Below are 26,185 nucleotides of genomic sequence, written 5' to 3' on the forward strand. Positions count from 1 at the left end.
TCATGTATATTGATATAATGCTTTGATATATGTATACTCTTCACACATGCCAAGCATAAAATTCAAGCCTTTTGTTCAACTCCACTTCAAGGAAATAGCCCAAATCCCAAGTGTTCTGTTACTGTTTTATTTTCAGATGATTGGGGTTGGGAAGAAAAGATCGTTTTCATGATCTATGGTGCTTTTTATTGTTTTTGATGTTTCCTTGTTAAGCTTGTACCTTTCTGAAAGCATAAGATCTTATTAAGACTCTCTCTTTTCTCCATCAGGTTGAGAGAATCGTGGACAAGCGGAGAAACAAGAAGGGGAAGACGGAGTACCTGGTTCGGTGGAAAGGCTATGACAGCGAGGACGACACGTGGGAGCCGGAGCAGCACCTGGTGAACTGTGAGGAGTACATCCATGACTTCAACCGGCGCCACCCCGAGAGGCAGCGAGAGGGGACCCTGACCCGCACCAACAGGACCTCTCCCAACAATGCCAGGAAGCAGATTTCCAGGTCCACCAACAGCAGTTTCTCCAAGACCTCTCCAAAGGCCCTCGTAATCGGCAAAGACCACGAGGCCAAAAACAGCCAGTTGTTCGCTGCCAGCCAGAAGTTCAGGAAAAACACATCCCCATCTCCCTCGAGCCGTAAGAACATGGACCTTGCAAAGTCAGGTATCAAGATCCTTGTGCCTAAGAGCCCCATTAAGAGCAGGACCCCGGTGGACGGCTTTCAGAGCGAGAGCCCTGAGAAACTGGACCCCGTGGAGCAGGGTGTGGAGGACACAGTGGCACCGGAAGTAGCAGCCGAGAAGCCTGTCGGAGCTTTGTTGGGGCCCGGTGTAGAACGAGCCAGGATGGGGAGCAGGCCCCGAATACACCCACTAGTGCCTCAGGTGTCTGGCCCTGTGACTGCCGCCATGGCCACTGGCTTAGCTGTTAATGGGAAAGGTGAGTGTCCAGTGGGCTGCCGTGGGCCATTGCCCATTGCTGGCTGGACAGCGACCCCGGAGGGGGCACATCCTTCTCTAGAGGCCTAAGAGCAGGATCCCAGTGGACGGCTTTCAGAGCGTCTACTTGTGCTCACAGAAATCGGGAACCTGCACAGGTGTCTTCCCGACTCACTCACTCTCTTTCCCTGAAGTCTTCGGCATTCATCTCTTTAATCAGCACTCGTTGTCTCTGCGCTCTCTACTGTGTCCCCCCACTGACTCACTCTGAACAGTTTTTCACTCTAAACTCGTTGTGGTTGGTACTTCTTTGCATCAAGTTCCTTTCTGAAACTACCTACCTTTCTACCTCTACAGTAGGTCTCATCTTTAAGAACCCACCTGTAGTTTCTCAGCATGGCCAGTATAGATTTAGAAGCTGTGCTCCTTATTTTGCACACCTTCTTGAGTAACCTTGAGTGCCTTTCATCGAGGGCATCACTAGCCTAGGGGACTCCTGGTGGGAGTTTGCTCGGGTTCTCTGTTCGGATCCCGTTGCTCAACATGGCACCACGGGGGGTTTCCTCTCACCCCCTGCTCCTGCTCTTAGACTCTGCAGCTTCGTCATTTATACTGTGAGCTGCCCGTCTCCTAAGATGGCTCACCTGAGACTTCTCCCTCACTTGCCCACACCTTCCTGGTCACCCGCGTTTACAGAATTCCATCATATTCCTCCCCTCCAAGGCGTCGAACTGCCTCACTTTACCTGCCATAGCTTTCCTTTCCTTTTTTGGGGGGGGATGGGGGGTAGTGGTGCAAAGGTTTTAACCCAGGGCCTTGTGCACACTAAGGGGGCACTGTACTGCTGAACCATGCACCGCCCCCCAATTTCTCTCTCTGCTTCCTGCCTTTGACAGCTCCCTCCATTTCCCACCATTCTTGTGCTCTCCATCCAGTGCCCCCTCCCCCATGGCCTTGGGTAGCACACGTGTTTCTGAGCACCTGTGAGCCCACCCTCACCCCCACCCTCACCTGCCTTCCCTCAGCACCAGGGCAGTGTACTCCCTCTTCCTCCTGGAGCCGATTCTCTGCCTGGCTGTGGGGCGCCTCCTCCTGGGGCCTCTTCACTCCTTGTTCTCTGGGCTGCAGTTTTCTAATCTGCCTCTGACCATCTGTGTGAGTCTCCCTCGGCCCCCGCCCACTAGAATAGTATAAAGCCAAACAAAGAGGTATCGGTTTGTTGGGGAGCTGCTTTCCTCAGTGGGAGACTGTACCCCGACAGCCTTGCTGTGGGGCATTCGGCAAGCTTCCATCTTGGCCTGACCCTTGCTTAGCAGCCAAGTGGGATAGAGACAGAAATGGGGGGTTTCCCTCTAGACAGGAAGTCACCACCTTGCTAGCATTTTTCAGATTCACATTTGACCCAGATGCTGCCACTCCTCTGCTCCAGTGTGACCCTCACCTGGGACGTGTGAACTTGTTTACGGATGTGCCTTCCTCTGGGTCAGCCTGTTCATGGGTACAGTTCTCTTACTTAATTGTACAGGAAGGCTCATAGAAGGTCAGAGGTGCAGGGGACTTCATAAGTCACCTGAGAGCATGCTCTGTTTTCCTGATAAGTCCAGAGAGCACGATGTTCGTGGAGAGAGCAGGCGCCAGGGAGGGAGGGAGAGTGTGCCACTATCCCTCTTCCGGTGTTCTCCCTATCATGGTGCGCTGCCTCTGCTAGTCAAGAGCCTCCCGTCTTTGATGACCCAGGGTCAGGTACTAAGCGGGGCTCTGGAGCCACAGTCAGGGACTTGGGCAGGGATTAACAGCCCGCCAGCCTACCATCTAGTTTATGGCCTTCAAGCTAAATATGTTTTAACATTTTCTAATGGCTGAAAAAAATTGAGAGGAATATCTACTAGCACATGAAAATTAAGAAATTAAAATTCATGCATCTGTATATAAAGTTTGGTTGGAGGACGGCTACACGCATTCACTGATTCATTCATTGCTTCACCATCACGTGTTTTGTCTTGGCCATGCTCCTTCAACAAGGCAGAGTTGGGTCATTGAAAGAGACTGGTTTAAGGCTTGCCGATTTGGCTCTGGGAAGTCATCGTGTTTGGGCTTTTTGTTAAATTGGAGAAACATAAAGGCTTTAGAAGATTGGGGGCCCTTTCTTGGTCACAGAGGCTATGTGTATGCACATTTTTATGGGAGGACCCGTGGATCTAAGGCTTTAACCCATCCAGGTTGAGAACCATGGTCCTTGCTGAGAACCTGGAAGGCCAGCTTTGATTGGTCACTGCTCTTGCACAGGTGTTCCTGTGGGCCGCGATGCATTTAGCCTTCACACTGAGGCTCCTCAGCAGAAGCCCATGTTCCAGTTTCCTGTAGGAACAAACAAATAAGCAACAGCAACAAAAAAGTCCCAAGGGTGGCTTTGGTTAAAACCACAAGGGACTTGGAAGCATAGAGTCTTCCATTATTTTCTCCTGGTCTGTGGCATTAGGGGGATTGGTGTGGGAGTCATGCTGTCATTCCATGGCCTTTCTCCAGAAGCTACTGTCCTCTTCATCCCCTCTTGCTCCCTTCCGCCTGGTTGTTGGCCCTGCGACCTGTGTATGGCTGAGGGCATAGGACAGTGGTGAGTAGCATACCCTGTAGCATAGCCTGTGTTGAAGTCACACTTGCACATTTATAAGTTAGAGAATAATCCTTCCTGCCATTGGAGTGTCCTTCATGAATAAACAAGATGACAAAAGCAGTAGTGTCTTGGGCAGCTGGGCCACTTGCGGACTCTTAGGTGGGCCTAGGAGGATCAGGGCCTTGGCTTCCCGGGTGCTTCACCGCTCCATGGCACAAGTGCAAGCTCCTTGGGGGTAGTGTGTCCAGGGGGGGCGGCTGAATGGGGGGGGTTCTCTGCAGATCCCTGTGTGTGACTGATTCTGAGAGGATGGGTGCTTACTGAAGAGACTGTGACAAGTCCTTGTGCTGTCCCTGCCCCCCATTACTGGCTCAGAGCAACTCGAGGAGAAATGCAACCAAGATTATAAGGAACGAGGGCCAGAGAAGACCTCCAAGAAGCCACGTGTTGCCCTTTGCTGAGTGAAGCTCCGGTGGATTGTTGGGCCACACTCACCCATTTTTAAAGTGGTTGTTTGTTTCTACTTTCCAGATTAATTTTAGAGATGATAAGAAAACTGATTTGTTTTCTAAAATTAATTGAAGCAGATACTGGTAGAGTCGCTGGGAAATGAACCATCTCCTGTTCAAGACAGTAATCATGTGCACTCGAGGGATATATTTGCCACATAAAACAACAGATACTTGAGTGTCTGGGAACCAAAAGGGTGGGTGTTTCTGGGACATTTATAGATAACCACATGGACATTTACTTTCTAACTATTCTAAGTGTGAAGCTAAGGTTTAAAAGATGAATACACTGCTTCACTCAAATGAAATTTAAAAATGCAGTTGATGCAGCTGTCATCTTATTACCCCTCTTTATCAGTAAGTTAGGGATGAATCTTTGCTCTTTTAATTGCCGAATGAATTAATCCTACAAAAGAAGCAATTTGCTTTTAAAAACTGGATTATCATGATTTTGTTCTTTCATGAGTTCAAACATACAATTGTTCATCATTCCATATGTAAGGATTTGGAGAAAATGCTATTAGAAAACTTTGAAAAAATAAATAAAAGAGACCAGGCACCATCGCGTACGCCTGTGATCCCAGTGGCTCAGGAGGCTGAGGCAGGGGGATCACAAATTCAAAACCAGCCTCAGCAAAAGTGAGGCTCTAAGCAACTCAGTGAGACCCTGTCTCTCAATAAAATACAAAATAGGGCTGGGTATATGGCTCAGGGGTCAAGTTCCTTTGAGTTCAATCCCTGGTACCAAAAAAATGTGTAAACCTCACCAGTGTTATCATGTGGAGCTGGCCGTTAGATGTTCAAGTGAAAGCCAGCAGACATAGCAGGAAGGTGACTGGAAGCCCCTTGGCACACCTTCTGTCCCATGAGCATGTCAACCAAAGGAAGGTCCCAGGAGAGCCTGCTCTAGGCATCCTGGCTGGAGTGCGACTTCCTCTCGCTGGCAGCAGATGATCTGGCTCCCCTTTCTCCAAGATCATCAGGTTCATGTAGAGGCTCCTCACCCCACAGGGCCATTGAAATTTAAAAATGCAGTTAATGCAGCTGTCGTCCTATTACCCCTCTTTATCAGTAAGTTAGGGATGAATCCTTAAGCATGTGATGTAGCTTTCATTGAAGTGTTGAGGTTCTGAAGTCAGAACTGACTTCACCCCAGGGGAGGTTAAGAATTCAGGAGGCCAGTGTCCAGTAGCAACAGCCATTCAGTGGGGTCACAAAAGAAATGTCCACTTGAGAACAGCAGATGTTTGAAGCCAAGTTAGAGCAGACAAGCAATTGAAAGTGTCTGTAAGGATTTGATCCAGAAAGGTCTCAATTTGAAACCAGCACGCAGTTGGTATCTCTGTGTACCAGGCCCCGTGCTCAGTGCTTCTAAGTGCTCACTTAGTCCTTCCAAGGAACAGAGCTGCTTAAACATGGAACGGTTCAGAAGCTGAAAACCAAACCACACCGCAAGAAAATAAGCCTTTTAGGCAAGTACATAGACACTCTCTCCCCGCCCCACCCCAGTGTGCATCGCCCATGTCCTCTGGTAGAACATGTGACCACCCAGCGCAGATAGGTTCTTCCATTTCTCACGGGCAGCTCAGTGGTCCCCAAACCTGGGTGTGCTCAAGAATTCTAGTGCGGAGTTCTCACTAGACGCAATACCACGTTGAGAAGATCCAGCAGTGGATTGTCCCCAGGAATCTTGAAAACATACAAACAAAGTGTAATCATTTTATTTTAAAACTTATAAATGTATGGTTTTTATGTCAACCACTGTTGTATAGCCAGGCCCTTCAAAAGGGGATACTTGTGTTTGCCACTTGTTGGAAAGCCAGGGCCTTTCAAGTATGGATCCATTGACTGGGGTGCTGTTTCACGTAGAGCACACCCAGGAATCATCATTTACTCTTTCCAGTTCAGATTTCTTTAAACTAGAGAAGTGCTTATGTTTCTGGATCTTGAATGCATAGTCCTAGTTTTTTGTTTTGTGGGGGTTTTTTTTTGGAGGGGGGAAGGATTCTTCATATTTCTTTTTCATACCTGGTTTCACATTTATTTTTAGCCTAAAGCCTGTCCAAAGCATGTGATGTAGTTTTAATTGAAGTGTAAGCTCCCCTTTTGTGGTCACATCTCCAATTTTATGCAACAGTGAATGAAACGTAACCAGTTGGACCAGCCTAAGAAGTGGAGGGAAGGAGAAAAGCATTTCCCTCCCCTCGTAGGTTCATGGGGGCCTGTGAGTAAAACTGAACTGACAAGAGAGAGGAGAACAGGAGGAAAAAAGGCTTATACGCTGAATTGATGTTTTTAATTTTATGTGTTTGGGTGTTAGGCTGCCACAGAAAAGAGGAAACTCCCCAAGGAGTGGCTAGAGTTAAGAGTTTATGTGCCATTTAACAAAGGACAATGAAGTGACTAGACAGGGCACCGAGGGCTTGGGTTCTAGATATATAAATTGAGAAAGGTAAATATCTGAGCAAACTAATGAAGATAAGGACTTGTTAGTAAGGTTTGTTCGTGGAGACTCATCTCATTTCCACCTCCATTGATAAGGGTTCTTTTCCTGGTTCTGAAAAGGAGGACGCTTTTGTAAATGGAAATTTATGCCCCACTTCTAAGCAGAAAGGGGGAGGGTACAGTGGTTCTTCCAGCTGTAGTTTCTCATTTGCCTTCAACTCAAAACAGTCCTTAAAACAAAGTGGCACATTTTCAGTGGCATGCCTGATCCTTTGCAGAAGTTAAGGGAACAGACCAGCCAGCTCTTGACCAGCACCTGTGGCAGCCAGGCTTAAACGCTGACTTTCTTACTCTGTAGGCACCAAACTTTTCAGAGAATGCCCCCATCCTTACTGTACTGTTAAAATGTTTTATGACATTATTAAGGATTTTAGGACTCTGGGCAATGCTTATCCAGTGAGCCCTTAAAACCCTGCTTCTAGCCTAGAAACTAAGTTGGAATGTGATGTGATCACTTAGTTCTCTTGTTGTTTCAACTTTCTGTTGTTTTGACTCTTTTTGTTAATGCCAGTGATTCTCATAGGTGGTACCCAGACCAGCAGCATCTGGGAACCTGTGAGATTGCAGATTCTTGGGCCCTACTTCACCTCTTGAATTGGAATCTCAAGTTGGGGCCCAGCAATCCAGCAAGCTCTCTGTGTGTTCTGATGCCTGCCAAGGTTTACTCTGTTGTATTTTGTTTTATGTTTGGTTGGCAAAGTGGAAAGTAAATAAAAATATGCTGTTAAATAATTCCATTTATAGCATATATTTAGTTTCTTATCCTATTTTATCTTGAGATTGTTTAACTTTGCATATCTTCCCCCCGCCCCCTCCTCATGCTGGAAATTTAACTCAGTGCCTCATACATGCTAATAAGCATGTGCTCTACCGCCATCCACACCCCAGCCCAAGTCTAGCATCTTGATTTAAGATTGTCTTTAGGCTTTTTGACTTGGGGAAGAGCTACTAGGGATTGAACCCAGAGGCACTTAACAACTGAGTCACATCCCTAGTCCTTTTAAAATTTTACTTAAGAGACAGGGTCTTGCTAAATTGCTAAGGCTGGCTTTGAACTTGCCGTTCTCCTATCTGGGCCTCCTAAGCCACTGGGATTACAGATGTGTGCCACTGCACCCAGCTTGATCATTTTTAATACAGATTTTAACAAGCATCACAAAATAATAAAAAACACCTAATCATTGACACACACAAAATCCCTACCTACTTTCTAGAAATAACTGCTGTTAACAGTTTTCTTCTTTTAAAAATGGTCTAAATATGTAGAAACCTGCACATACTTGTTATATGTTCTACAACTTGTGGTTTGGTTTCTCTTAGGATTGTTCCCCCCACCCCCATTTTGTAATACATCTTGGATATTTTTTCATATCCACACAAATCACTTAACTCCATTCTTCTAAAAGACTTGTGGTCACTTGTTTATCAGATTTTATACACACACACACACACACACACATATATATAAACAGTGTTTTAGTGAGCTTTTTCACTGCTGTGACTAAAAGATCTGACCAGAACAATTTTAAAGGAGGAAAAGTTTATTTGAGGTTTCATGGTTTCAGAAGGCCAGCTCCATTCCTTGGGGCTCAAGGTAAGACTGAACATTATGGCGGGAGAGGGTGGCAGAGGGGAGCAGCTCACATGGGGATCAGAAAGCAGAGAGAGAGAGAGACACTCGACTCCACTGGCTAGAGACAAATACATAACCCAAAGCCATGCCCAAATTCCCACCTCCTCCAGCCACACCCTGTCACTTCAGTTACCACCCAGTTCTTAACTTAACGCTGATTGCGTTAAGACGCTCACAACCCAATCATTTCTCCTCTGAGCCTTCTTGCATCATCTCATAAGGGAGATGTGTGAGGGGGGGACACCTCACATCCAAACCGTAACAAATAGTATTTCTCAGCAGGAGCACTTCGGATTTGGGCTGGACACTCCCCCCCCCCCCCCATTTAGTGTCCCTAGTCCTGCCCTTAAGATTTTGGTATGGCTTTGGGCATTGTCATAAACCAGAGTCCCAGGTTCCCGGTGCCCACACACTCATATCCCACAGGGGCCCCTAGTCTGTGAGAGCCGCACTGTAGACATTTCAAAGGTCCCCACCATTGATGTTACAGCTGCAGGAATGTTAACACATCTTGTTTTAACCAGAAGTAGCAGCATAAGTGCCACAGATGTTCACACAAGTACTTTAGAAGTACTTTGAGCAAAACATAGAACTTGTTACCTCCTCTCCACAGGATACTGGGTGCCCCAGAGAGAACATTAATAGCTGGGTATCATTTTAGACCTTTTTCTTTGTGTGTTCTCTTTAATATGAGATCATACTAGATACATGATCCTTCATTTTCATTTAACATCATGTCTTAGAGAACGCTCTGTTTTAAGATATGTCATTTCTCTCAAAGTTTTACCTTTATATAGGTATGATTCCATGTTCCTGGAGATGTTGCCAGACCAGTACAAGAAACACTCAGGTTCTCTTCGCCCAGAGTCACCAGGCCTTTGTCTTCCGCCTTATTTGCTTTCTCTGTCCCGTGTCTCCCTCTGCCCAGGCGTGTGTGTATACACACATACGTATATGTGGAGGCACTTTTTTTTCCCTGAACTATTTTAGAGTTTGTTGGCAACTTGCTGTTGTAAACAGTAGCCTAACGCAGGCTCCATAGCTGATTTGAGAGTCTGATAGATTTTGCCACATTGCTGTCTCAGAAAGCTGTGAGGTTGGGACTCTTCATTTACCTGTTCCTAACAGACGTTTGGTCCATTTTTCAGTATCTGCCAGAGAAGGTAGAAAATGATATCTCGTTTAGATTTTAAACTAGGAAAACTTTAAATACGTTGACTATTTGCATGCATTTTTCTCTTACTTCCCTTTGTATATCCCTTACCTACTTTTCTTTTGGGTGGTTTACCCTTTTCAAAATGGGAAGATTTCTGGAATGTGCATGTTCTTGCCCAGGGACTACACAGTCTTCTCTGTGTGCTTGAGCTGTAGTGTGCGTACTTAAAAGGGTGCCCTTCAAAAGAGGTCCCTGGCTTATAGTGCTGACCTACTCATAGGCTGATACTTCCATAGTTACAACTGACTAGTCCCTGCCTCAAGGGACTAGAAAACCACAAATTAATTTGCATTAATTTTATGGTTATTGCTCCATTTTTTTAAATATTTATTTTTTAATTGTAGGGGGACATAATATCTTTATTTCATCTTTATGTGGTGCTGAGGATGGAACCCAGTGGGTCACGTGTGCTAGGTGAGTGCTCCACCACTGAGATGAGGGCTCCACACCCCAGCCCTCTTGCTGCATTTTGCATACATCAAAAGATACTTCTTTAGGGGCTGGGTTGTGGCCCAGCGGCAGAGCGCCCGCCTAGTACGTACGAAGCCCTGGATTCGATCTCAGCACCACATAAAAATACATAAATAAAATAAAGGTATTGTCCAACTACAACTAAAAATACATATTTAAAACCAAAGATACTGCTTTAATTTGGAGTATGAGAGAAATTTGGATTCTTTAGGGCAGATGTCAAAGGAATATTTCTAGCTATAATTCCTGTTCCTTTTGAACTTTGGTTCAGGGACAAAAGAAGAAAGTCACATTTTTGTGTTGAATTTAATATTTTTTCTCATTGCTGTGATATTTGCTTTTATACCAGTGGGAGCTGAATACCTATTACAAGTCCCACATATCTTCTGTATTCCTGTTTTTGCTGCTGTCATTTGCAGCTGGGTACTGCTCTTCTAGAAGATTCCTGGAGTGGCATCCTGTATCTGAGGGGTGGGGGCATCTGTGCACACAGGCAGTCCTGTACATCATGCTCTCACCCCCGAGCAGGCTCTTGTGTTGCCTTTGCTTGTCTTGAGTTCCTCCAACATTCTTCCTAATTCAGAGAATGCTGCTGAATAGAAGAAACTGGTTGTGAAAGGGAAAGTGATTTGATAACAGTAACTTCAGCAGAGTTGTTGGGAGAATAGGATCCACGGTAGAGAACTCACTCCTGACTTCCATCTAGTTCTTTATAATGTTGTCACATGGTTTCAAGTGACTTTCTGTAAGTACAGTTCATACTACTGATAGGTACTATGTGAGACAGGACTTTTTCTCTTTTCAAAGTACATAGTTAAACTCAAATTGGATCAAACAGTCAAATGCATCTTTTGTCTTATATAACTAAGATCCAGGGCCTGAAAAAATAGAGAGGCAGCCCTTAACCTCCTCTGAGTGCAGGTAGACCCTTCCCACCTGGAATCAAGATACTGTCAGGGTGTCTGACCTCTCAGCAGACCAGACAGAAAAGGGACTTCTCCTCAGAAGTTCAAAAGGGGAGCCAGGCATATGGTGCATGCTTGTGATCCCACTAATTTGAGAAGCGAAAGCAGGACGTTCACAAGTTCAAGGCCTCTTACAACTTAGCAAGACTGTCTGAAAAAAATTAAAAAGGGTCAGGAATGTAGTTCAGTGGTAAAGCATCCGAGGTTCAGTCTTCCATACCACCAAAAAAAAAAAAAAGAAGAAGTTAAAAAGGAGAGATCAACTTCATCTAAACTTCTAAACTCTAATCTAGAAAGGGAGTTGGGATTCCCTGAGGGAATTCCAGGGCCACTGGCAGTGGAAGTAGGTACTGGGCAGACCTGAACATAGAAGTCAAGAGGCTCGACACAACAAATATGCCACGTGCATTAAAAACCTACTACTTTTCAAAGTTAGAGAAATAATCACGAGTGTTAGATACTAGCCACATGAATAATGATATTGAGGAATGTGCAGCTCCGCTTTGGAGCAGTCCTTTCAAACAACCTAATCCTCCTTGTACAGCTGGGCCGGAGACTGAGCTCTGTGTTTACCTTTGCACTTTGTATTTTTAACTCTATTTTCAAGTCCTGTCTTTGCGGGGAGAGGCACTGCACCTATCCTCTCCTAACATGTCACTTTTTATCAGTCAGCCACTTCCTTACAAAAGAGAGGCTATTTGAAAGACAGTTTATTGGGAACTCTTGAAGGAAGATGCTAGGGAACAAAATTTCCCAAACTCTTGCTTTGTGCAAAAAAAAGTCTTAGGTGGCATGGAAGAGTGCAGCCCAGTGGCAGAGTTCACACCAAGACCCCAGCACTGCAAAACAACAAAGTGGCTGGGACGCCTACATCTGGTGAAGGAGAGTCAGTTCTCTGGTGGAATCTCTGAAAATGGAAAATGTAATGGAAAAAATTCAGAGAGATCCAGAATAGACGCACACATACACCAACTCTTCAGATGGTGGGAATGGAAAAGTATCATGACTAACGTCTCAAATCATCTTTAGAATCTCCTACATTGTCTAGTCCAATTGTTCACACAGAACAGGTGCTTAACCTACATTTCAGTGTGTGTGAATGAGTTGTTGGAGGAATTTCTACCACTTGTGCTTCCATCCTGTGTTTGCATAGTCTGAAAAGATTGTCTGGGTAATTAAGAAATTATCGAACAGGAGGAGGTAAATATGAAGTGATTCCTAAAACCACAAAACAAAGTTAACGTTACAGGACATCTTTTATAAGTACCAGTGAATAAGGCCTCTCTGTGACGGCATCCAGGCAGAGTTTGATAGTGACCACTGTCAAGCCTCTCACCTGGATGGATCCACCTCCACAGCTCGCAGTCTCAAAATGAGCTGCAGACCAGCAGATCTGTCCCAGCTCCTAGGGTTCCTGGTCATTGGAGGGGGAAGTAACCCGGGCTCCTGTCTCCATGTGTTTCCTCCTTGTCACGCCAGCCTCAGCCTTCACGGCCCTTTTCCCCCTTGAGCTGGCTCCTGCCCCTTCTCACCCACCTCCTGACCTGGTGACACACTGTCATGTTCATGGCTTTGCCTTCATCCAGTTCCCCTAGTGCTCAGCCTCCCATGAGGATTCCCCACACCTTCCTGCCCCGCCGAGACCCAGCCCAGCTCCCCTTGCAGCCCCTGGAAGCAAAGGGCGGTGTCCAGCAGCACTCCCAGGAGCCCTTTCCTTGTCCAGTCCTGTGTTCCAACCTTTGTCCCCTCTTGCTTTGATTGACCAGCTTCCTGGTCCTCTTCCGACATCCTTCAGAGAGGTGGGCTTTTGAGTTGAGGCCTTGAGTCACTCTCTAGCTCTTCCCATAACCTCAGAGGACTCAGCCTGCAAGGGGAGGCCAGTAGGGCCTCCTCTGTCCTCCCAGCAATGGCTGCCATTCACAGTGCACCTGCAGTGTCTAGGCCCACTACCCCTGTGGTCACAGCCACCAAGTGATGAAATACACCAGGCAGAAAGATGGGAAGGAGCCTGCTCAAATCACACACCCTAATCCCCAAGTCCCATTCCCACTATGTCCTCTCCATAGTTGGGAATGATTTTCTCTTACAGGGGGAAAAATGGTTTTCAGGTGCAGATGCCCGTCACCTGCTTCTTTCTGTTCAGTTTATGCCCCTGCCCCCACCCCATCCCCGTCTTGTAACCAGCAATCTTAATTTCTCAGCGTCTGGAGTTCCCATTAGTCCCTTTTCTGCGAGAATTTTATTATTATTTTTTAAGAAAACCTGTTGCCACCTTGATCTCTGCTTTGTTCTTAGGCCACACTTCTGGAGAATTCACTTCAGTGCTGCCAGCTCTCTTCCCTGCTTATTGCCCCTCCGTCTGGCTCGTTCCTCTCTCACAGACACTCAGCACCAGGGCCACTGGTCTGCACTGGTGCTCAGACTCCCCCAGAACCAGCCCTCCTGGGGCTGGGGGCATTGCTCTGTTGCTCAGTGGCAGAGTGCCCAAGGCTCTGTGCCATCCCAGCTAACAAGCCACACTCTAGTCACATGAAGGTTCACCACATCTTCAGATTTTTTGCTACACAGCCCCATCCCTCCCACCCCCTTCACCAAGGTTCAAACCTAGGGCCTTGTAAGCACTCTACCACTGAGCTACATCCCCTGACCTCTTTTTAAGTTTTTTTTATGCTAAACATTTTACATATACAGTTCAGTGACATTATATGTATTTATTTTGTCATGCACAGATCCTAGAATCCTTTTATCTTTTTTTTCCCTAATTTTTTTTTTTTTGTAGTTGTAGAGGGACAGTGTGCCTTTATTTTATTTGTTTATTTTTATGTGGTGCTAATCATTGAACCCAGTGCCTCACACATGCAAGGCAAGCACTCTGCCACTGAACTATAGCTCCAGCCCCTAGAACTCTTTTATCTTATAAAAGAGAAGCTCCATACCCAGTCAATACTGCCTCTCCTTCCCCATAGTCCCTGCCAGTTACCTTCCTGCATTCCGCCTGAGTTGACCACTCCTGGGTGAAGTGGAATCGTGCAGTTTTTTCTGTGTAGACTCTTCATTTCTTGTTAGGTTGAATAGTGTTCCCTGATGTGTTATATGCCACATCTCGTTTATCCATTCCTCCATCCTGGTCACTTGGGTTGCTTTCGCCTTCGGTGTTGGGAATAACACTGCTGTGAACACGGGTGTGCAGCTACCTACTCGAGCTGCTGCCTTCAATTCTTTGGATAAACGTTCAGAAGTGAAACTGTTGGGTCGTATGGTCCTTCTGCTCTTAAGTTTTGAAGAAATCCCCACACCTCCCAACCCCCTGGTACTGGGGATCCAACCCTGAGTGCTCTATCACTGAGTCACATCCCCAGCCCTCTTTATTTTTGAGTCAGGAGCTCGCTAAGTTGCTTGAAAGTCTTGCTAAGTTCCTGAGCTGGACTTGAACTTGCGATCCTCCTGCCTCAGCCTCCAGAGTTGCTGGGGTTACAGGCGTGCTCCATGGCACCCACCTGCACAGTTTTCCACAGCAGCTGTCCCATTCCTACGGGAGATACACAGGGGCTCCAGTTCTCCACATCCTCACCAGAACCGTTCATGTCATCCTTGGTTTTTAAGATCCTTGTTGCCAGAACACTCTTCTCTCTGTTCACCTTTTGCCTCTTTGGCCATTTCTTCTCATTTGCCTTTGTGAACTGTTCTTCTGACACCCCTAAGGGACACCGCTTGCTGCGGCACTCACGGAGGGTGTTGGTTTGGTGCACAAGATGGCCCATGTGGGATTCCGGCTGCCCAGGGCCACCTGCACCCCAGCTCTAGGCACCTGGAGGACCTTTTCGTAATTAGATGAGGTCAGCGGGTTTACGATCCTGCCCCCACGTCCCTCCTGCACTTACACTTTTTTTTTTTTTTTTTTTAATTGATATATTCCTCTTCCCAGCAGACCCCAGCATGCACAGGACCTTCCTGGAAGGGAGAACTGAGACGTGCCATCCTTGTTTTTCCACTCCCCGCCACACTGGCACAGATGAAGCATTTTCTTCTTAACATGCTTTTCATAAGTACCTTTTTTGAAGATTAATACTACATTGTTTTATCTGAGAAAAATCTAGTTCAAAGAGTCATTAGGTTTCAACATACAAAAGGAATCATAAAGAGCACCCCCACCTGGATTGGGGGTGCTCGCCTGCCTCTGGGTATCCCAGGAATGAGGCTCTCCAAGTTCTGGGCTCCTGATTAACTATCTTCTGTGGCTTCTGAGTTCCAGAAACGTTTTTTTTTTTTTTTTTTTCTTTCTGATTATCAGGCATTTATATCAACTTTGTTTTGAGGTTCTGATTATGTCCCATGCCGTATACTGACAGCCACTCCTGCATGAGGACATTTCCAGAAGCCATGCCCTCTCATCATGCTTAATGAACACCTGCTGTGTGCCAAGAAGTCTCAATTCAGAAACACACTGCCCCTGACTTCTGGTAGCTTCTAGCCTGCTGGCAGATGTTTAAGAACCTGAGTTTCTGATCATGGGGCCATTTGAATGGCTTTGTAGTTGACAGAGCCGCAGGCCGCACACCAGAGGCCCATATGCTCTGTGGTGTTGCAAGTTCTGCCCTGCAGGGGTGGGCAGCATTCCTTAGAGCAAGAGCCGGGTGCCAGACCGTTGTTAAGGAGATTGTAATGCAGTAATCCTTGCACAGACCTGCTCTTGCTGGGGTGGTGACATCTAATGAGATAAACTGTCTCTATAAAAAAGTAATTACCCTAATATAGTAAATACCCATCTCCCCTAGTGATAAGGATCTAATGTAACGGCTTCTCTGTCTAGGACCATAAATAGAATCCACCGAGGCATTCAAAATAGGGAATATTAGGAGAACATTTTTAAACCTTCCCTCCAGAGTGAGAGTTATTCCAGATTACTTCCTGAGCTGCACGCCTGCTCTCGGGGCAGATGGGTTTGCTGCTCATTCTTTCATTGCTGGGCCTCCCCCACAACCCCCTTTTTGGGGAGATGATACTTCATTATCAGCTTTATTTATGATAACTGCTGCCCGCCCCCCCCCCCCCACTGTATTATTTAAGAGTTGCTAGTGTTTTTAATGGGAACGTTCTAGATTCTCAATTATACCTTAAAATAACCCCCTTTCTGCCCAGTTACCTCTGTCATGGTCATCTTAAATTCTGCTGCAGTGTAAGTCTTTATATATGTGTGGCAAGGGGAGAGGAGTGTAAATGACCTTGTGCTTCAAGGGACAAGTGCAGGTGTTGCCTAGGACCTTGTCGTCTATTTAGAGCACAGCATGTCCTGTAACTCCCCTCACCCGACCCTCATGCTGAGAAGTAATCGTCACAAAGTCCAGGCAGTAAAGCAGATGTTTAATCCCAGCAGACCTGTTAGTCCTTGTGACATCCCAGCTGACCTCTGGGTGAGCCCCCGCCATTTGCACAATAGACTTAGGAAGATAACGACAGCTCTTCCATTGGCTGGGCCATTGTCCCTGTTCTAGCATGTTCTGAACTAAAGAACTTATAGCCCCTGTTTACGGTAATCACCACATTTACCATTACATTTTACCATTACATTACCATTCACACCACAGTGTGGCTATCGGAATGTTGGTATATCACAGTCCTTAGTGTGGTGGTACTAAGAGGTGGGGCAGGGGCCCAGTGGGAGGGATTTGGTCATTGGGAGCATTCTCTATGTAGGGACTGTGAGTCCCGATTTTCCCAAACTCCTCCTGGCTTCTTGTCTGTCTGTGTGGTCATTTTCATATACGCCTGCCCTGATGCCATCTGCCATGCGGCTATCACCAGAGCCGAGCCAATCCAATGCCAGTGCCAGGCCCTTGAAATGCAACCTGAAAAGTTTTCTAACTGGAGTATTTCCTTATAGTAACAGAAAATACTGTTACACTCCATAGTCATAGCACCATTTCTACTATTAACTATAGTCACGTGGAAGGTCCTTGTAAAAGATAACTAGTCCTGGTAAATTCTTAAAATCAAATAGTAATCTGACATGGTCTGTGAGGAGGAGAGTCTACAATTTTAATTATATTGGTGATATGGGGAGAGTATTGCATTTTATCAGGTAAGGGAAACTGCCTGACCTGTGGGTGGGTGCTGTGATGTTTATTGAATGCAGCACACATTGAAACCTGAAGCTCTTAAACGAGATGGGGATTAGTTTTCATTTTGCTGATGTTTTAAGTTATGTATCCCGTGGTAGCAATATAATTCTAGCATTTTCTTCTTTGGATGATACTTTGAGCAAAGCCTGGCATTACCTCCAGAGGTTAAATGATGTTTGGGTTTTGTAGGAATTCTATAGGAAAGCGTCATGTGAACATTATCAGCAAGGACCATGCTGTTTAAACGCCGTGTCGCCATGTTGAATCGTTGAGTGCTGTGCTGTGCTGCATGGCTGCCTCTGTGTGTCTGCCTTAAGAAGGTGCCAGGCTGGGAGGGGAGGGAGGGACAGGGCCAGGCTGCCAGGCCAGCTCGGAAGGTGTCACCTTAGGTACGGTGCTGCTGATCCCATGATATGAACTAGTATTGGAAGGATTTTAAAGGGAAAGTAGAAAATAGATTCTCCTGATCCCTGTCCTAAATTTGACTTTACTTTTTCTGATGAACCATATTCGATAGAACAAAAGTTCTAAAACTGTGGCAAGCTGTTTATTCTGTTACCTGAATTGCCACAACTTTATGACAGCAACTGGAGGAGTGGGTGAAATAGTCCCAGGCTGTTTTGTTGTGGTTTGGTTTGGTTTTATTTTGGAAGAAAGCTTGCCCTAGTCAATTTTCTACTTGCTGGGTACTCCATATGCCATTTTCTAGTAATGTGTTCTCAACAAGTGGTCTAAACCATTCTTTCCCCCATCACATGAACCATTTGGAAGAGCTACCTAGCATACAATCTGATCTGTGCATTTTCCAGTTTCACCAGGGATTTTCTAATATGCATTTAATAAGCAGTTACACACTGGGTTTTCTTGATTATATACTCTGTGCACTGCTATGACAGCCCTGGGTGGCACTTTTCCATAGTCTTGAGAGTTTTACGTGTTACTGTATCACAAGACCACATTAGAAACTGTCGCTGCTCCAAGCTCCACTCAGGTGAGTATACACTTGAGTTTAGGATGGCACAGAGCATGCTGCTGCAGTTTTAGCACGCACTTCCTTAATATATGGAAGAATAGCAATGAGCCCTGTGTCAGCGTGTGGCTCTAGTATGGTTTTTAAGTAGTCATAACAGAGCTCAGAATTTGATTTTAAAATCACCATGTAATTTTTTAGATTATGTTTATAAAAACTTAGCAAGTGTGGCTTTCAGGTTTTTGTTTGTATTCTGAGTCTGTTGTGCTGAGGTCAGCCTTCTGCAGTGGATTTTGAGTAGCTTTGGACATCTGGACATCTGTGAAGCGACATGTTGAATTCCTTGCTCTATCTTGGTCCCTTCTCAGGGATTGTCATGGACTGTGGCTCAGGCCAAGGGTGTAGGTGCTGCTGGAAATACCCTGGTGGAGGGGAGGGAGCCTGTCCTTGCAGGCGGTGCCGTCCATGTAAGTCATCACTGGGACAATGGCATGGGTTTAAAGGCCATGTTAACCTCACTGTGGTGTGGTTTTGGACCCAAATTTGAGAAGCACTGGTACAGACTAAAACTAACTGTGTGGTTTAGAAATTTGCTTAAGGAAATATTTAATTTTAGCCTAGATTGTTTGCCTTTTAGCTTTTCAGATTAAGCTGACTCCTTAGTGAAAATAAGTCGCCATGGTCCTTCACCATGGGACAGTGTCACACACCTTCACAGTTCTCTCAGACCACAGTCATGGTAAATGGCACACTGTGGGCCAGCAGGCTGCTTCCTTGGCTCTCCATGGTTCCAGAGTCTCTTTTCTTTACCATAAAACCTGCTGCTACTTGCAAGGTAACGTCCCACCTTTGAGCTCACTGCTGTCTTTCTGCATTTCTCCTCCACCCGGCAGAAACAAGCTTTAATTCTGATTAGTGTAGCCTGCAGCCCATACCCATCTGACCCACTGTAAGTTCTCCAGCAACTCTGTCCGTCCACGTACAGATATTCCGCCCTCCTTAATTGTACTGCGACACACACTCAGTAGAAGTCTCCTTTCCCTTTCATGGTCATGTTCCTGCTGTGTTGAGATGCTGTGTTCTTTGCGAGATTTGCTTGCCTGGTTAATCCACAGAGAGTTCCTCACTTAGCCTGGACCCAGGGTTGAAAAATGCCGTGCCCTTGTGCAGAAGTGGAGGCTGCTGGGCTTGAGCAGGGCTGGGTCATGGGGTGGGGTGCCTCTGCATTTCAGCTCTGTTGCTCTGTGGTTCTGTGGGCACGAGCGAAATCTCTTAAAGGAACCCAGCCAGAAAGGAGGGGAGCGAGTATATTAGAAGGAGGTGTGTTTGTCATGTGATCACTTCCGCCCTGTATTCACTTCTCCAGCTGGTGCCTTTGCCCATGAGCACTGTACCCACCAGGCCAGTTCCCGGCCCCTCTCTTCTATTCAGTCACCCAGGCCAAGCACCGAGGCTCCTTTCTCCCACCTCCTCCCCCAGCAGCCAGCCCCGAGCCCACGCCCTCCGCAGCCTCTCACCGTTGCCAGCACCCAGGCCTTAACATCCTTCACTGCCTTTTTTCAATTCATTTTCTATTTCTCAGCATATGTCAGTCATATCACTGACATATTGCTGGGGCTCTTCCCTGACTTTCTGATGTACCTGAGATGAACTCATACTGCTGCTCGGAACCCCCACGGCCTGGGGGCTGGCCCTGCGTTTCTCACTGCTTCCAGTGGACTGGGCTTCCTGTGCTGTATGAAATTGGCCAATTTCTCTCTTTTCTCAGGGTTTTACACGTGTTCCCTTTTTTAAAAATCTGGTTAGCTTTTTTCCTCCGGGTCTCAGCCCAGCTGGCACCCCTGGACTCCCCCCAGTTTCCCCCCCACCTCGGCCACACTCTGCCACTCCAGCATCCACCTCCAGCTCTAGCTCATGTTGGTCACTCACCCGGCTACAGGTTAGGCACCATCCATACCCAGTCCGCCTCGGCAACAGTGCCAGCCAGGCTGACTGCTCGGCGTTCTTAAGTTGTGGTCCTGGTTTCTTATCTTTCTCTTCCTGCCAGGGCAGGCTCCGTGGCCTTGTCCCTGTGTTCCTGGCCGAGTGCCCAGGAATGAAGGAGTGAAGGCTCTGCATGTGGCAATCACTGTCCTCCGACTTGGTGTACTAAGCCCACGGGACACTTTGTGCCAAGAACCACGAGGTCCACTGGTGACACACACGTGACCATGTAACTAGTCTGTGTCCAGGAGCCGGTGTTTGCTGGGGAGGAGAGAAGCCAGTGACAGGACCCTGTGGGAGGCAGCGTGTAAATGCCCCTGGCGACTTGGAGAAGGGTTCCCGAGGTTCCAGGCGAGGGCGCGTCTGGTTGAGCCCCACGGAAGCAGGAAGAGGGGAAGGGCATCCCCATGGGCCTGGAAGGCTTCATGGGGTTCAGTCCAATGGTAGGGTTGGAAGAGACGGTCTGGGTGGAAGGCAGGGGGCAAAGTGTTCCTGACACCTTTAGACCTTTTTGAAAAAAAGACTGAAGGCAGTTTACTGTTCAGAATTAGATGGTTTGGGGTTTGGTTTTTTCAAGTGAAGACACCAAGGCAGATGGAAACTAAAATACACTGAAGCCAAGGGAATGATTCGTCTAGAAAATTGGCTTGCCAGTGGGCAGCAAATTAGGCCTCTAGTTGTCAGGCAGCAGATCCTAAGGATGGGGTGATGAGTCAGGTTACAGGGGCCACACACGGGGACTCGTCCATAGACCCCTCTGAACCCAGGAACCTGGAAGTGTGGAATAGAGCCTGCCCGTAGGGAGGGCTGTTTTATTAGACAGCAGGGCTGGGTGGGATTCAGAGAAAGACGGCATCCAAAGGGTTGTTTCAGTGTGTTTTGGGGTGTAGGGAGGAGCTGCGTAGAGCCCTTTTCTGATTATAGGGCAGTTCTCAGATGTACTCTCTGGAGACAAAATAATGTTGATAGGAAGGTTGCCTCTCCTGCTGCCACCACCTCCAGCCCTCTAGACCAGATAGACAGGAAGTAGACAGGGTCGCCATCTGTCTGCCCACCTCCAGGAGAAGAGGGAGGGAAGGTTAAAGAGGGGCCAACACCCAAGGGTTTGTCCACAGCAGGGGGGATGGGGAGGGCAGAGACAGGTCCCCAGTGAGGAGGAGGCCTTCGCCCTGCTGCTCCCTTAGAAGGTATCTGCTGGGCCTTGTGCTGGAGAGGGAGCAGCAGTTCAGGTTAGTGGTCATCTCAGGACAAGTGGGGCTGGGAGGACAGAGACTGGGACTTCCCAGGGTCATTCTGGTGGGACAAGCCTTGAAATGGGGATGGCACGAAGCACAAGGAACCCCACCAGACTGATGGGTCAGCAGAAGCACTGAACGTAGTTTTTAGAAATGACAGGTGCCAGTGCTGGGAAGCGGTGTCCGCCTGATCGTGTTGTGACATCATGTGAATGCGTGATGACAGAGCTCAGTGTCATGCATGACCGTAATGCACAGAGGGAAAAAACCCCGAAACCTGGCTGTGGCAGTGTCAGGAAGGCGGGTGAATGAGGAGAGAGAAGGGGCAGCGGGTGGTGAGCATCGTGCCTGACTCCTTTTGCCACAGAGAATTAAAAGTAAATTGCAGGGTCCAGGGACTGTGGCCTAGCACCACACCAAGAATAAAAAGAAGGAAAACAAGAAAGTTACCTGCACTACTGTGTTTCATGAGTAGTTGTGTTTTAAGTACTCCCTCTGAGTTATAGATTGGTTTTCAAAGAACCGTGTAATAGAATTGATACAATTCTTTCCAAAAATTTGACATGGCCTAAAACTGGGGAGAATAAATGTATTGAAGGAGGCTGAAACTAGAAGAGGGCCTTTGGAAGCCAAAGTGCTTGGTGACCACCTGGCTCACCTTTGGTCTTGAAATTGATAGCATGTAGGAAATTAAACGATGTGGCAAATATTAAATAATATTTAGATATATGTTTTAATATAAAAATGTCTTACATAAAAATTTACATCTTAAATAAGCTCTTCAGATCTCACAGGGATGTAGATGTAAATGTCTCAAAACTGTTGATTTTAGAATTTTATCAAAGGACTCAGCCACAATGGGCTTTAGAGCCACCTCAGTGATTCATTTTGATGTCAAATTTTTGAGAAGTCCTCATTAAGAATCAGTTTCTAATAACTGTGAAAGAGTCCCTTTTTAGATCTGGGAGATATTTGGTATTTTTCAGACAGTGATTTACATCTTCAAAGATGAAGTGCCTGTTAATATGAGAAGATAAAGCAGTCACTAATTTGATTTGTCTCTGTGCATACCAAAAGGAGGCCTGCCTCTTTGCCAGTGTGTTTGAAAAGGTGCTGTGCATTGAAAGATGATTGGAGGGGACATGCAGGGTGCAAGGGCTCTGAAGACAGATGTGATATGGGGAAAACAGACAGAAAAAGACCTGCAGAAGTGTTAGGGAGTGTGAAGACCCCCCCCCCCCCGCCCAGTCTCAGGAGGGGGGCGGGAAGAAGCTGCAAGACCATTGGGCTTTGGAAATTTCCTGTGTAATGCTGTCCTAGGCGTGGGGTGGGATATTTATTTATTTGCTTTAAGTTTGTGGAAAGCAAGAAGATTCAACACTCACTGATATCACATGATTAAAGTTAAAATTACATGATTTTTCAAGATATAATTAAAATTACCATTATTATTTGTCTTTAATCATACTCATTTTGAAATTTCAAGTGCAATGAAGAAGGGTATAACTCAGGGGAGACTGGGCAGGGATGAGAAAGAGCAGCAAGTATGTGAGGAGGGACAGCTTCATTGCTGGGGCCCGGGATGGAGAGTGGACATGGTTTGTAATAAGGACCTTACACTTGCCTTTGAGTTGGTGTGTGCAAAGTGTACCCAGTGTCATGCAAAAAACACCAAGCTGAGCCAAACCGTGAACCTGGGGATGGCTCATCCCTCGGTGGCAGTAGTACATCCTGCATCCTTAACATTGGGGACATAGCCCAAGGCCTCGCTAGACAAATTTGGCGTTGTGCAGACATCCTAGAGTACACTTGCAGAAACTCAGATGGTCTAGGTCAGTCACTGGACGTGGTCTCTTGATGGGGCTAAGAGACACGGGCTGTAGGAAGCCGCTGCTGGCAAACTTTTTAAGAAGTGGAAAGACCATACTAAAATAACAAAAAGTATAGTAAACATAGTCGTCATTATCAGGTATTATCCACTGTACATAATTGTGCATCCTGTGTTACTGTACAACCAGCAGCATAGTGAGTCTGTTCACAACAGGATCTCCACAACCCAAGTAGTGCCTTGCACTACTACTTTACAGTGACTCAAAACACACTGGCAGTAGGAGGTTTTCAGCTCCATTATGATCTTATGGAACTGCCGTAAGACTGCCATGCAGTCTGCTCTTGACTGAACTGTCGTCACACTCTACATGGCTGCGTGGTCCCAGCTGTGGGGTTTTCATAGAGGCCTTCTGTCAGGTGGACCAAGTTCCTTTCTGCCCAGCTTTGTCAAGTGCTCTCATCAGGAATGCGTTCTCGGTGTTATCAGATACGTTTTTGCAACTATAAGATGGTTATGTGGTTTTTCACTTCTATTCATGTGTCTTAATGCATTTATTTCCTTTGTGGAGCTAGCCTTGCATCCCTGAGACAAACCAAGTTGGTCAAGGTGTATAATCATTTTTATATGCTCCTGGATTCCGTTCTCTGGTGTTTTCTTGATTTTTGGATCTGTGTTCATAAGGGATATTGCTCTGCAGCTTTCAGGTCTTTGAGGTCTTTGTCTAGTTTTGGTATCAGGTGAATAGGAGGCTTCAGGAAATGAGTGCAGAAGTGTTTTCTCCTATTAAAGAGAATGTTGAAGAACTGGTGTTTAGTCTTTAAATGTTTGGTAGAATTTAACAGTTAAAGAAGCCCTCTGGTCTGGACTGGTGGAAAATTTTGCTGTTGTTAGTTTAATCTTTTTACTTATTAAAGGTTTTTTAAATTTTCTATTTCTTCTAGAGTCATTTTTAGTAGTTGGTATCTTCGTAGGACTTTGCCCATTTAGTCTAGGTATTCTTAATCTACTGGCACACCGTTGTTCATAGGGTTCCCTTATAACTCTTTAATTTCTGTAAGGTTGGTAGTGATGTCTCCTGTTTCAGTACTAATTTCCAAACTTTTAAGTGCTCTTAGCCAGTCTAGCTAATGACTTGTCAATATTATTGACCTTTTCTAAGAACCAATTTCTGGTTTCTTTGGATTTCATTGTTGTTGTTGGGTTTTTGTTTTGTTTTTGTTGTTTTGCTATTTTTCTGCTCCTTGGTTCATTAATTTCTGTTCTTTATTATATCTTCTGCTTGTTTGGGGTTTAGTTTACTCTTCTAGTTTCTTGGGATGGAAGCTTAGGCCAGTGGTTGGAAATTTTTTAAATGGAGGTATTTCCCAAATTTTCTTCTGTTACTGATTTCTAATTTTATTCCATGTGTTCAGAGATCATATTTTATATTATTTCAGACCTCTAACATTTAGTCAGACTTGTTTTGTGGCCTAGCTTATTCTCTATCCTGGAGAGTCTTCCATGTGCACTGGAAAAGAGTGTATGGTTGTGTTTGGTGATTGTCTGTTAGGTCTGGTTGTTTGTGGATCCCATCAGGTCGTCTTTTTCCCTGCTCATCTTCAGTCCAATCCTGTTCATTCCATCTGGTGCAATGTCCTTATTGAAATCAGGATATTAAAACCTTCAGTTATTATTGAGTACCCTAGTTCTTCCAGTCCTGTCTGATTTTAGGTCTCTGTTATACGTGTGTGTGTGTGTTGTCTTGATATATTAGCCTTCTATTACTATAAAAATACAGCCCATCTTGTTTTCCTCTGGTAATATTTTTTTTGTCTTGAGTTTTATCTGATGCTAGTATAGCCATTCCAGCTCTTTTGGTAAATGTTTACATGGTCAGTCATATTCCATTCATCTATTTTTGACCTGTTTGTGCGTTGAATCTATAGTAGGTCCCTTGTAGACAGCATAAGGTGGTATCATGTTTTTTCATTCCTTTTGCCCATCTCTGCCTTTTAAGTGGATTGGCTGCTTCATCACCTTGGATGTAATTAGAGTTGTGCACGCTTCATTCATTGATGGATCACATATATGACAGTGGTCTCAAAATTGTAACAGAGCTAAAAAATCCCTATTACCTGCACTGAGTTTTAAGATAAGTGTTATTAACAAAGAAGTAAAAAGGTATTAAATTTTTAAAGTACAGTAAGCTCGGATTAATTAATTAATTTATTATTTTAAAATATTCTTAATTGTTGGTGGGCCTTTATTTATTAATTTATATGTGGTGCTGAGAATCAAACCCAGTGCTTAACACATGCTAGGCCAGCACTCTACCACTAAGCCACAACCTCAGCCCTAGATTAATTTATTAAAATTTATTAAAAATTTTAATGAATTTAGTGTGGCCTAAGTGTGTGGTCATCATAAAGTCTGCAGCCATGTGCAGTAATGGCCTGGGCCTTCACATTCAAGCTCCTTTTATGGAAAGTGCCTGAGCTGTGTACTCTTTTTTTCTTTCTTTTTTGGGGGGATATGTAGATACCAGGGATTGAATTCAGGGGTATTTGACCACTGAGCCACATCCCCAGCCCTATTTTGTGTTTTATTTAGAGACAGGGTCTCACTGAGTTGCTTAGCACCTTGCTTTTGCTAAGACTGGCTTTGAACTCACGGTCCTCCTGCCTCAGCCTCCCGAACCCGCCCCCCAGCTTTTTCCCTTCTTCTTAATCTTTTATACTGTAGTGTAACAGTACCTTTTCTTTTGCTCTGTCATTGAGCCAGGCCCCAGCCCATAGATATATTTAGATGCACAAATACTTAACCATTGTTTTTTAATTGCCCTCAGAATTCAACACAGTAACATGCTGTCCAGGTGTAGCTTCAAGTACCCATGTACCCTTGGTTTCGTAGGCTGTACCACATAGATTTGTGGAAATTCATTCTGTGATGTTTGCACAGTGAAATCACCTAATGATGCATTTCTCACAACCTAATCCTGTCATTAAACAACATGTGTCTGTAGTGGGATTTACATTTGCCATTTTCTATATACTCATGCCCCAACCCCCCCCCCCCGCCCCGTCCCATTAAAGCATTCTTTTGTGTTAAATAAGTATATTCTAGTATACCACTTTATTTCCTTCATGTTTTCTTTACTAATACTATGTAGTTTTAGCTGTTTTCAGTGATTGTTCTGCAGATTAAAGTCAACATGATAATT

At 45.6% G+C, this 26,185-nt stretch overlaps 1 protein-coding gene across 2 annotated transcripts in view; it reads left to right on the top strand.

Annotated features, from left to right (window-relative positions):
* Positions 1–26,185, top strand: part of Cdyl (chromodomain Y like) — a 179,726-nt gene that overhangs the window by 114,571 nt on the left and 38,970 nt on the right. For both annotated transcript variants that reach the window (XM_046453463.2, XM_046453464.2), the window contains exon 2: positions 270–936. In XM_046453463.2, the coding sequence (XP_046309419.1) occupies positions 270–936 (667 nt within the window). The remainder of the gene's footprint in view (positions 1–269; positions 937–26,185) is intronic.

Source organism: Marmota monax, unplaced genomic scaffold (assembly GCF_021218885.2).
Source record: "Marmota monax isolate L192 unplaced genomic scaffold, Marmota_monax_Labrador192_F-V1.1 WCK01_AAM20220418_F8-fsc00029, whole genome shotgun sequence".
Classification (NCBI taxonomy): Eukaryota; Metazoa; Chordata; class Mammalia; order Rodentia; family Sciuridae; genus Marmota; species Marmota monax.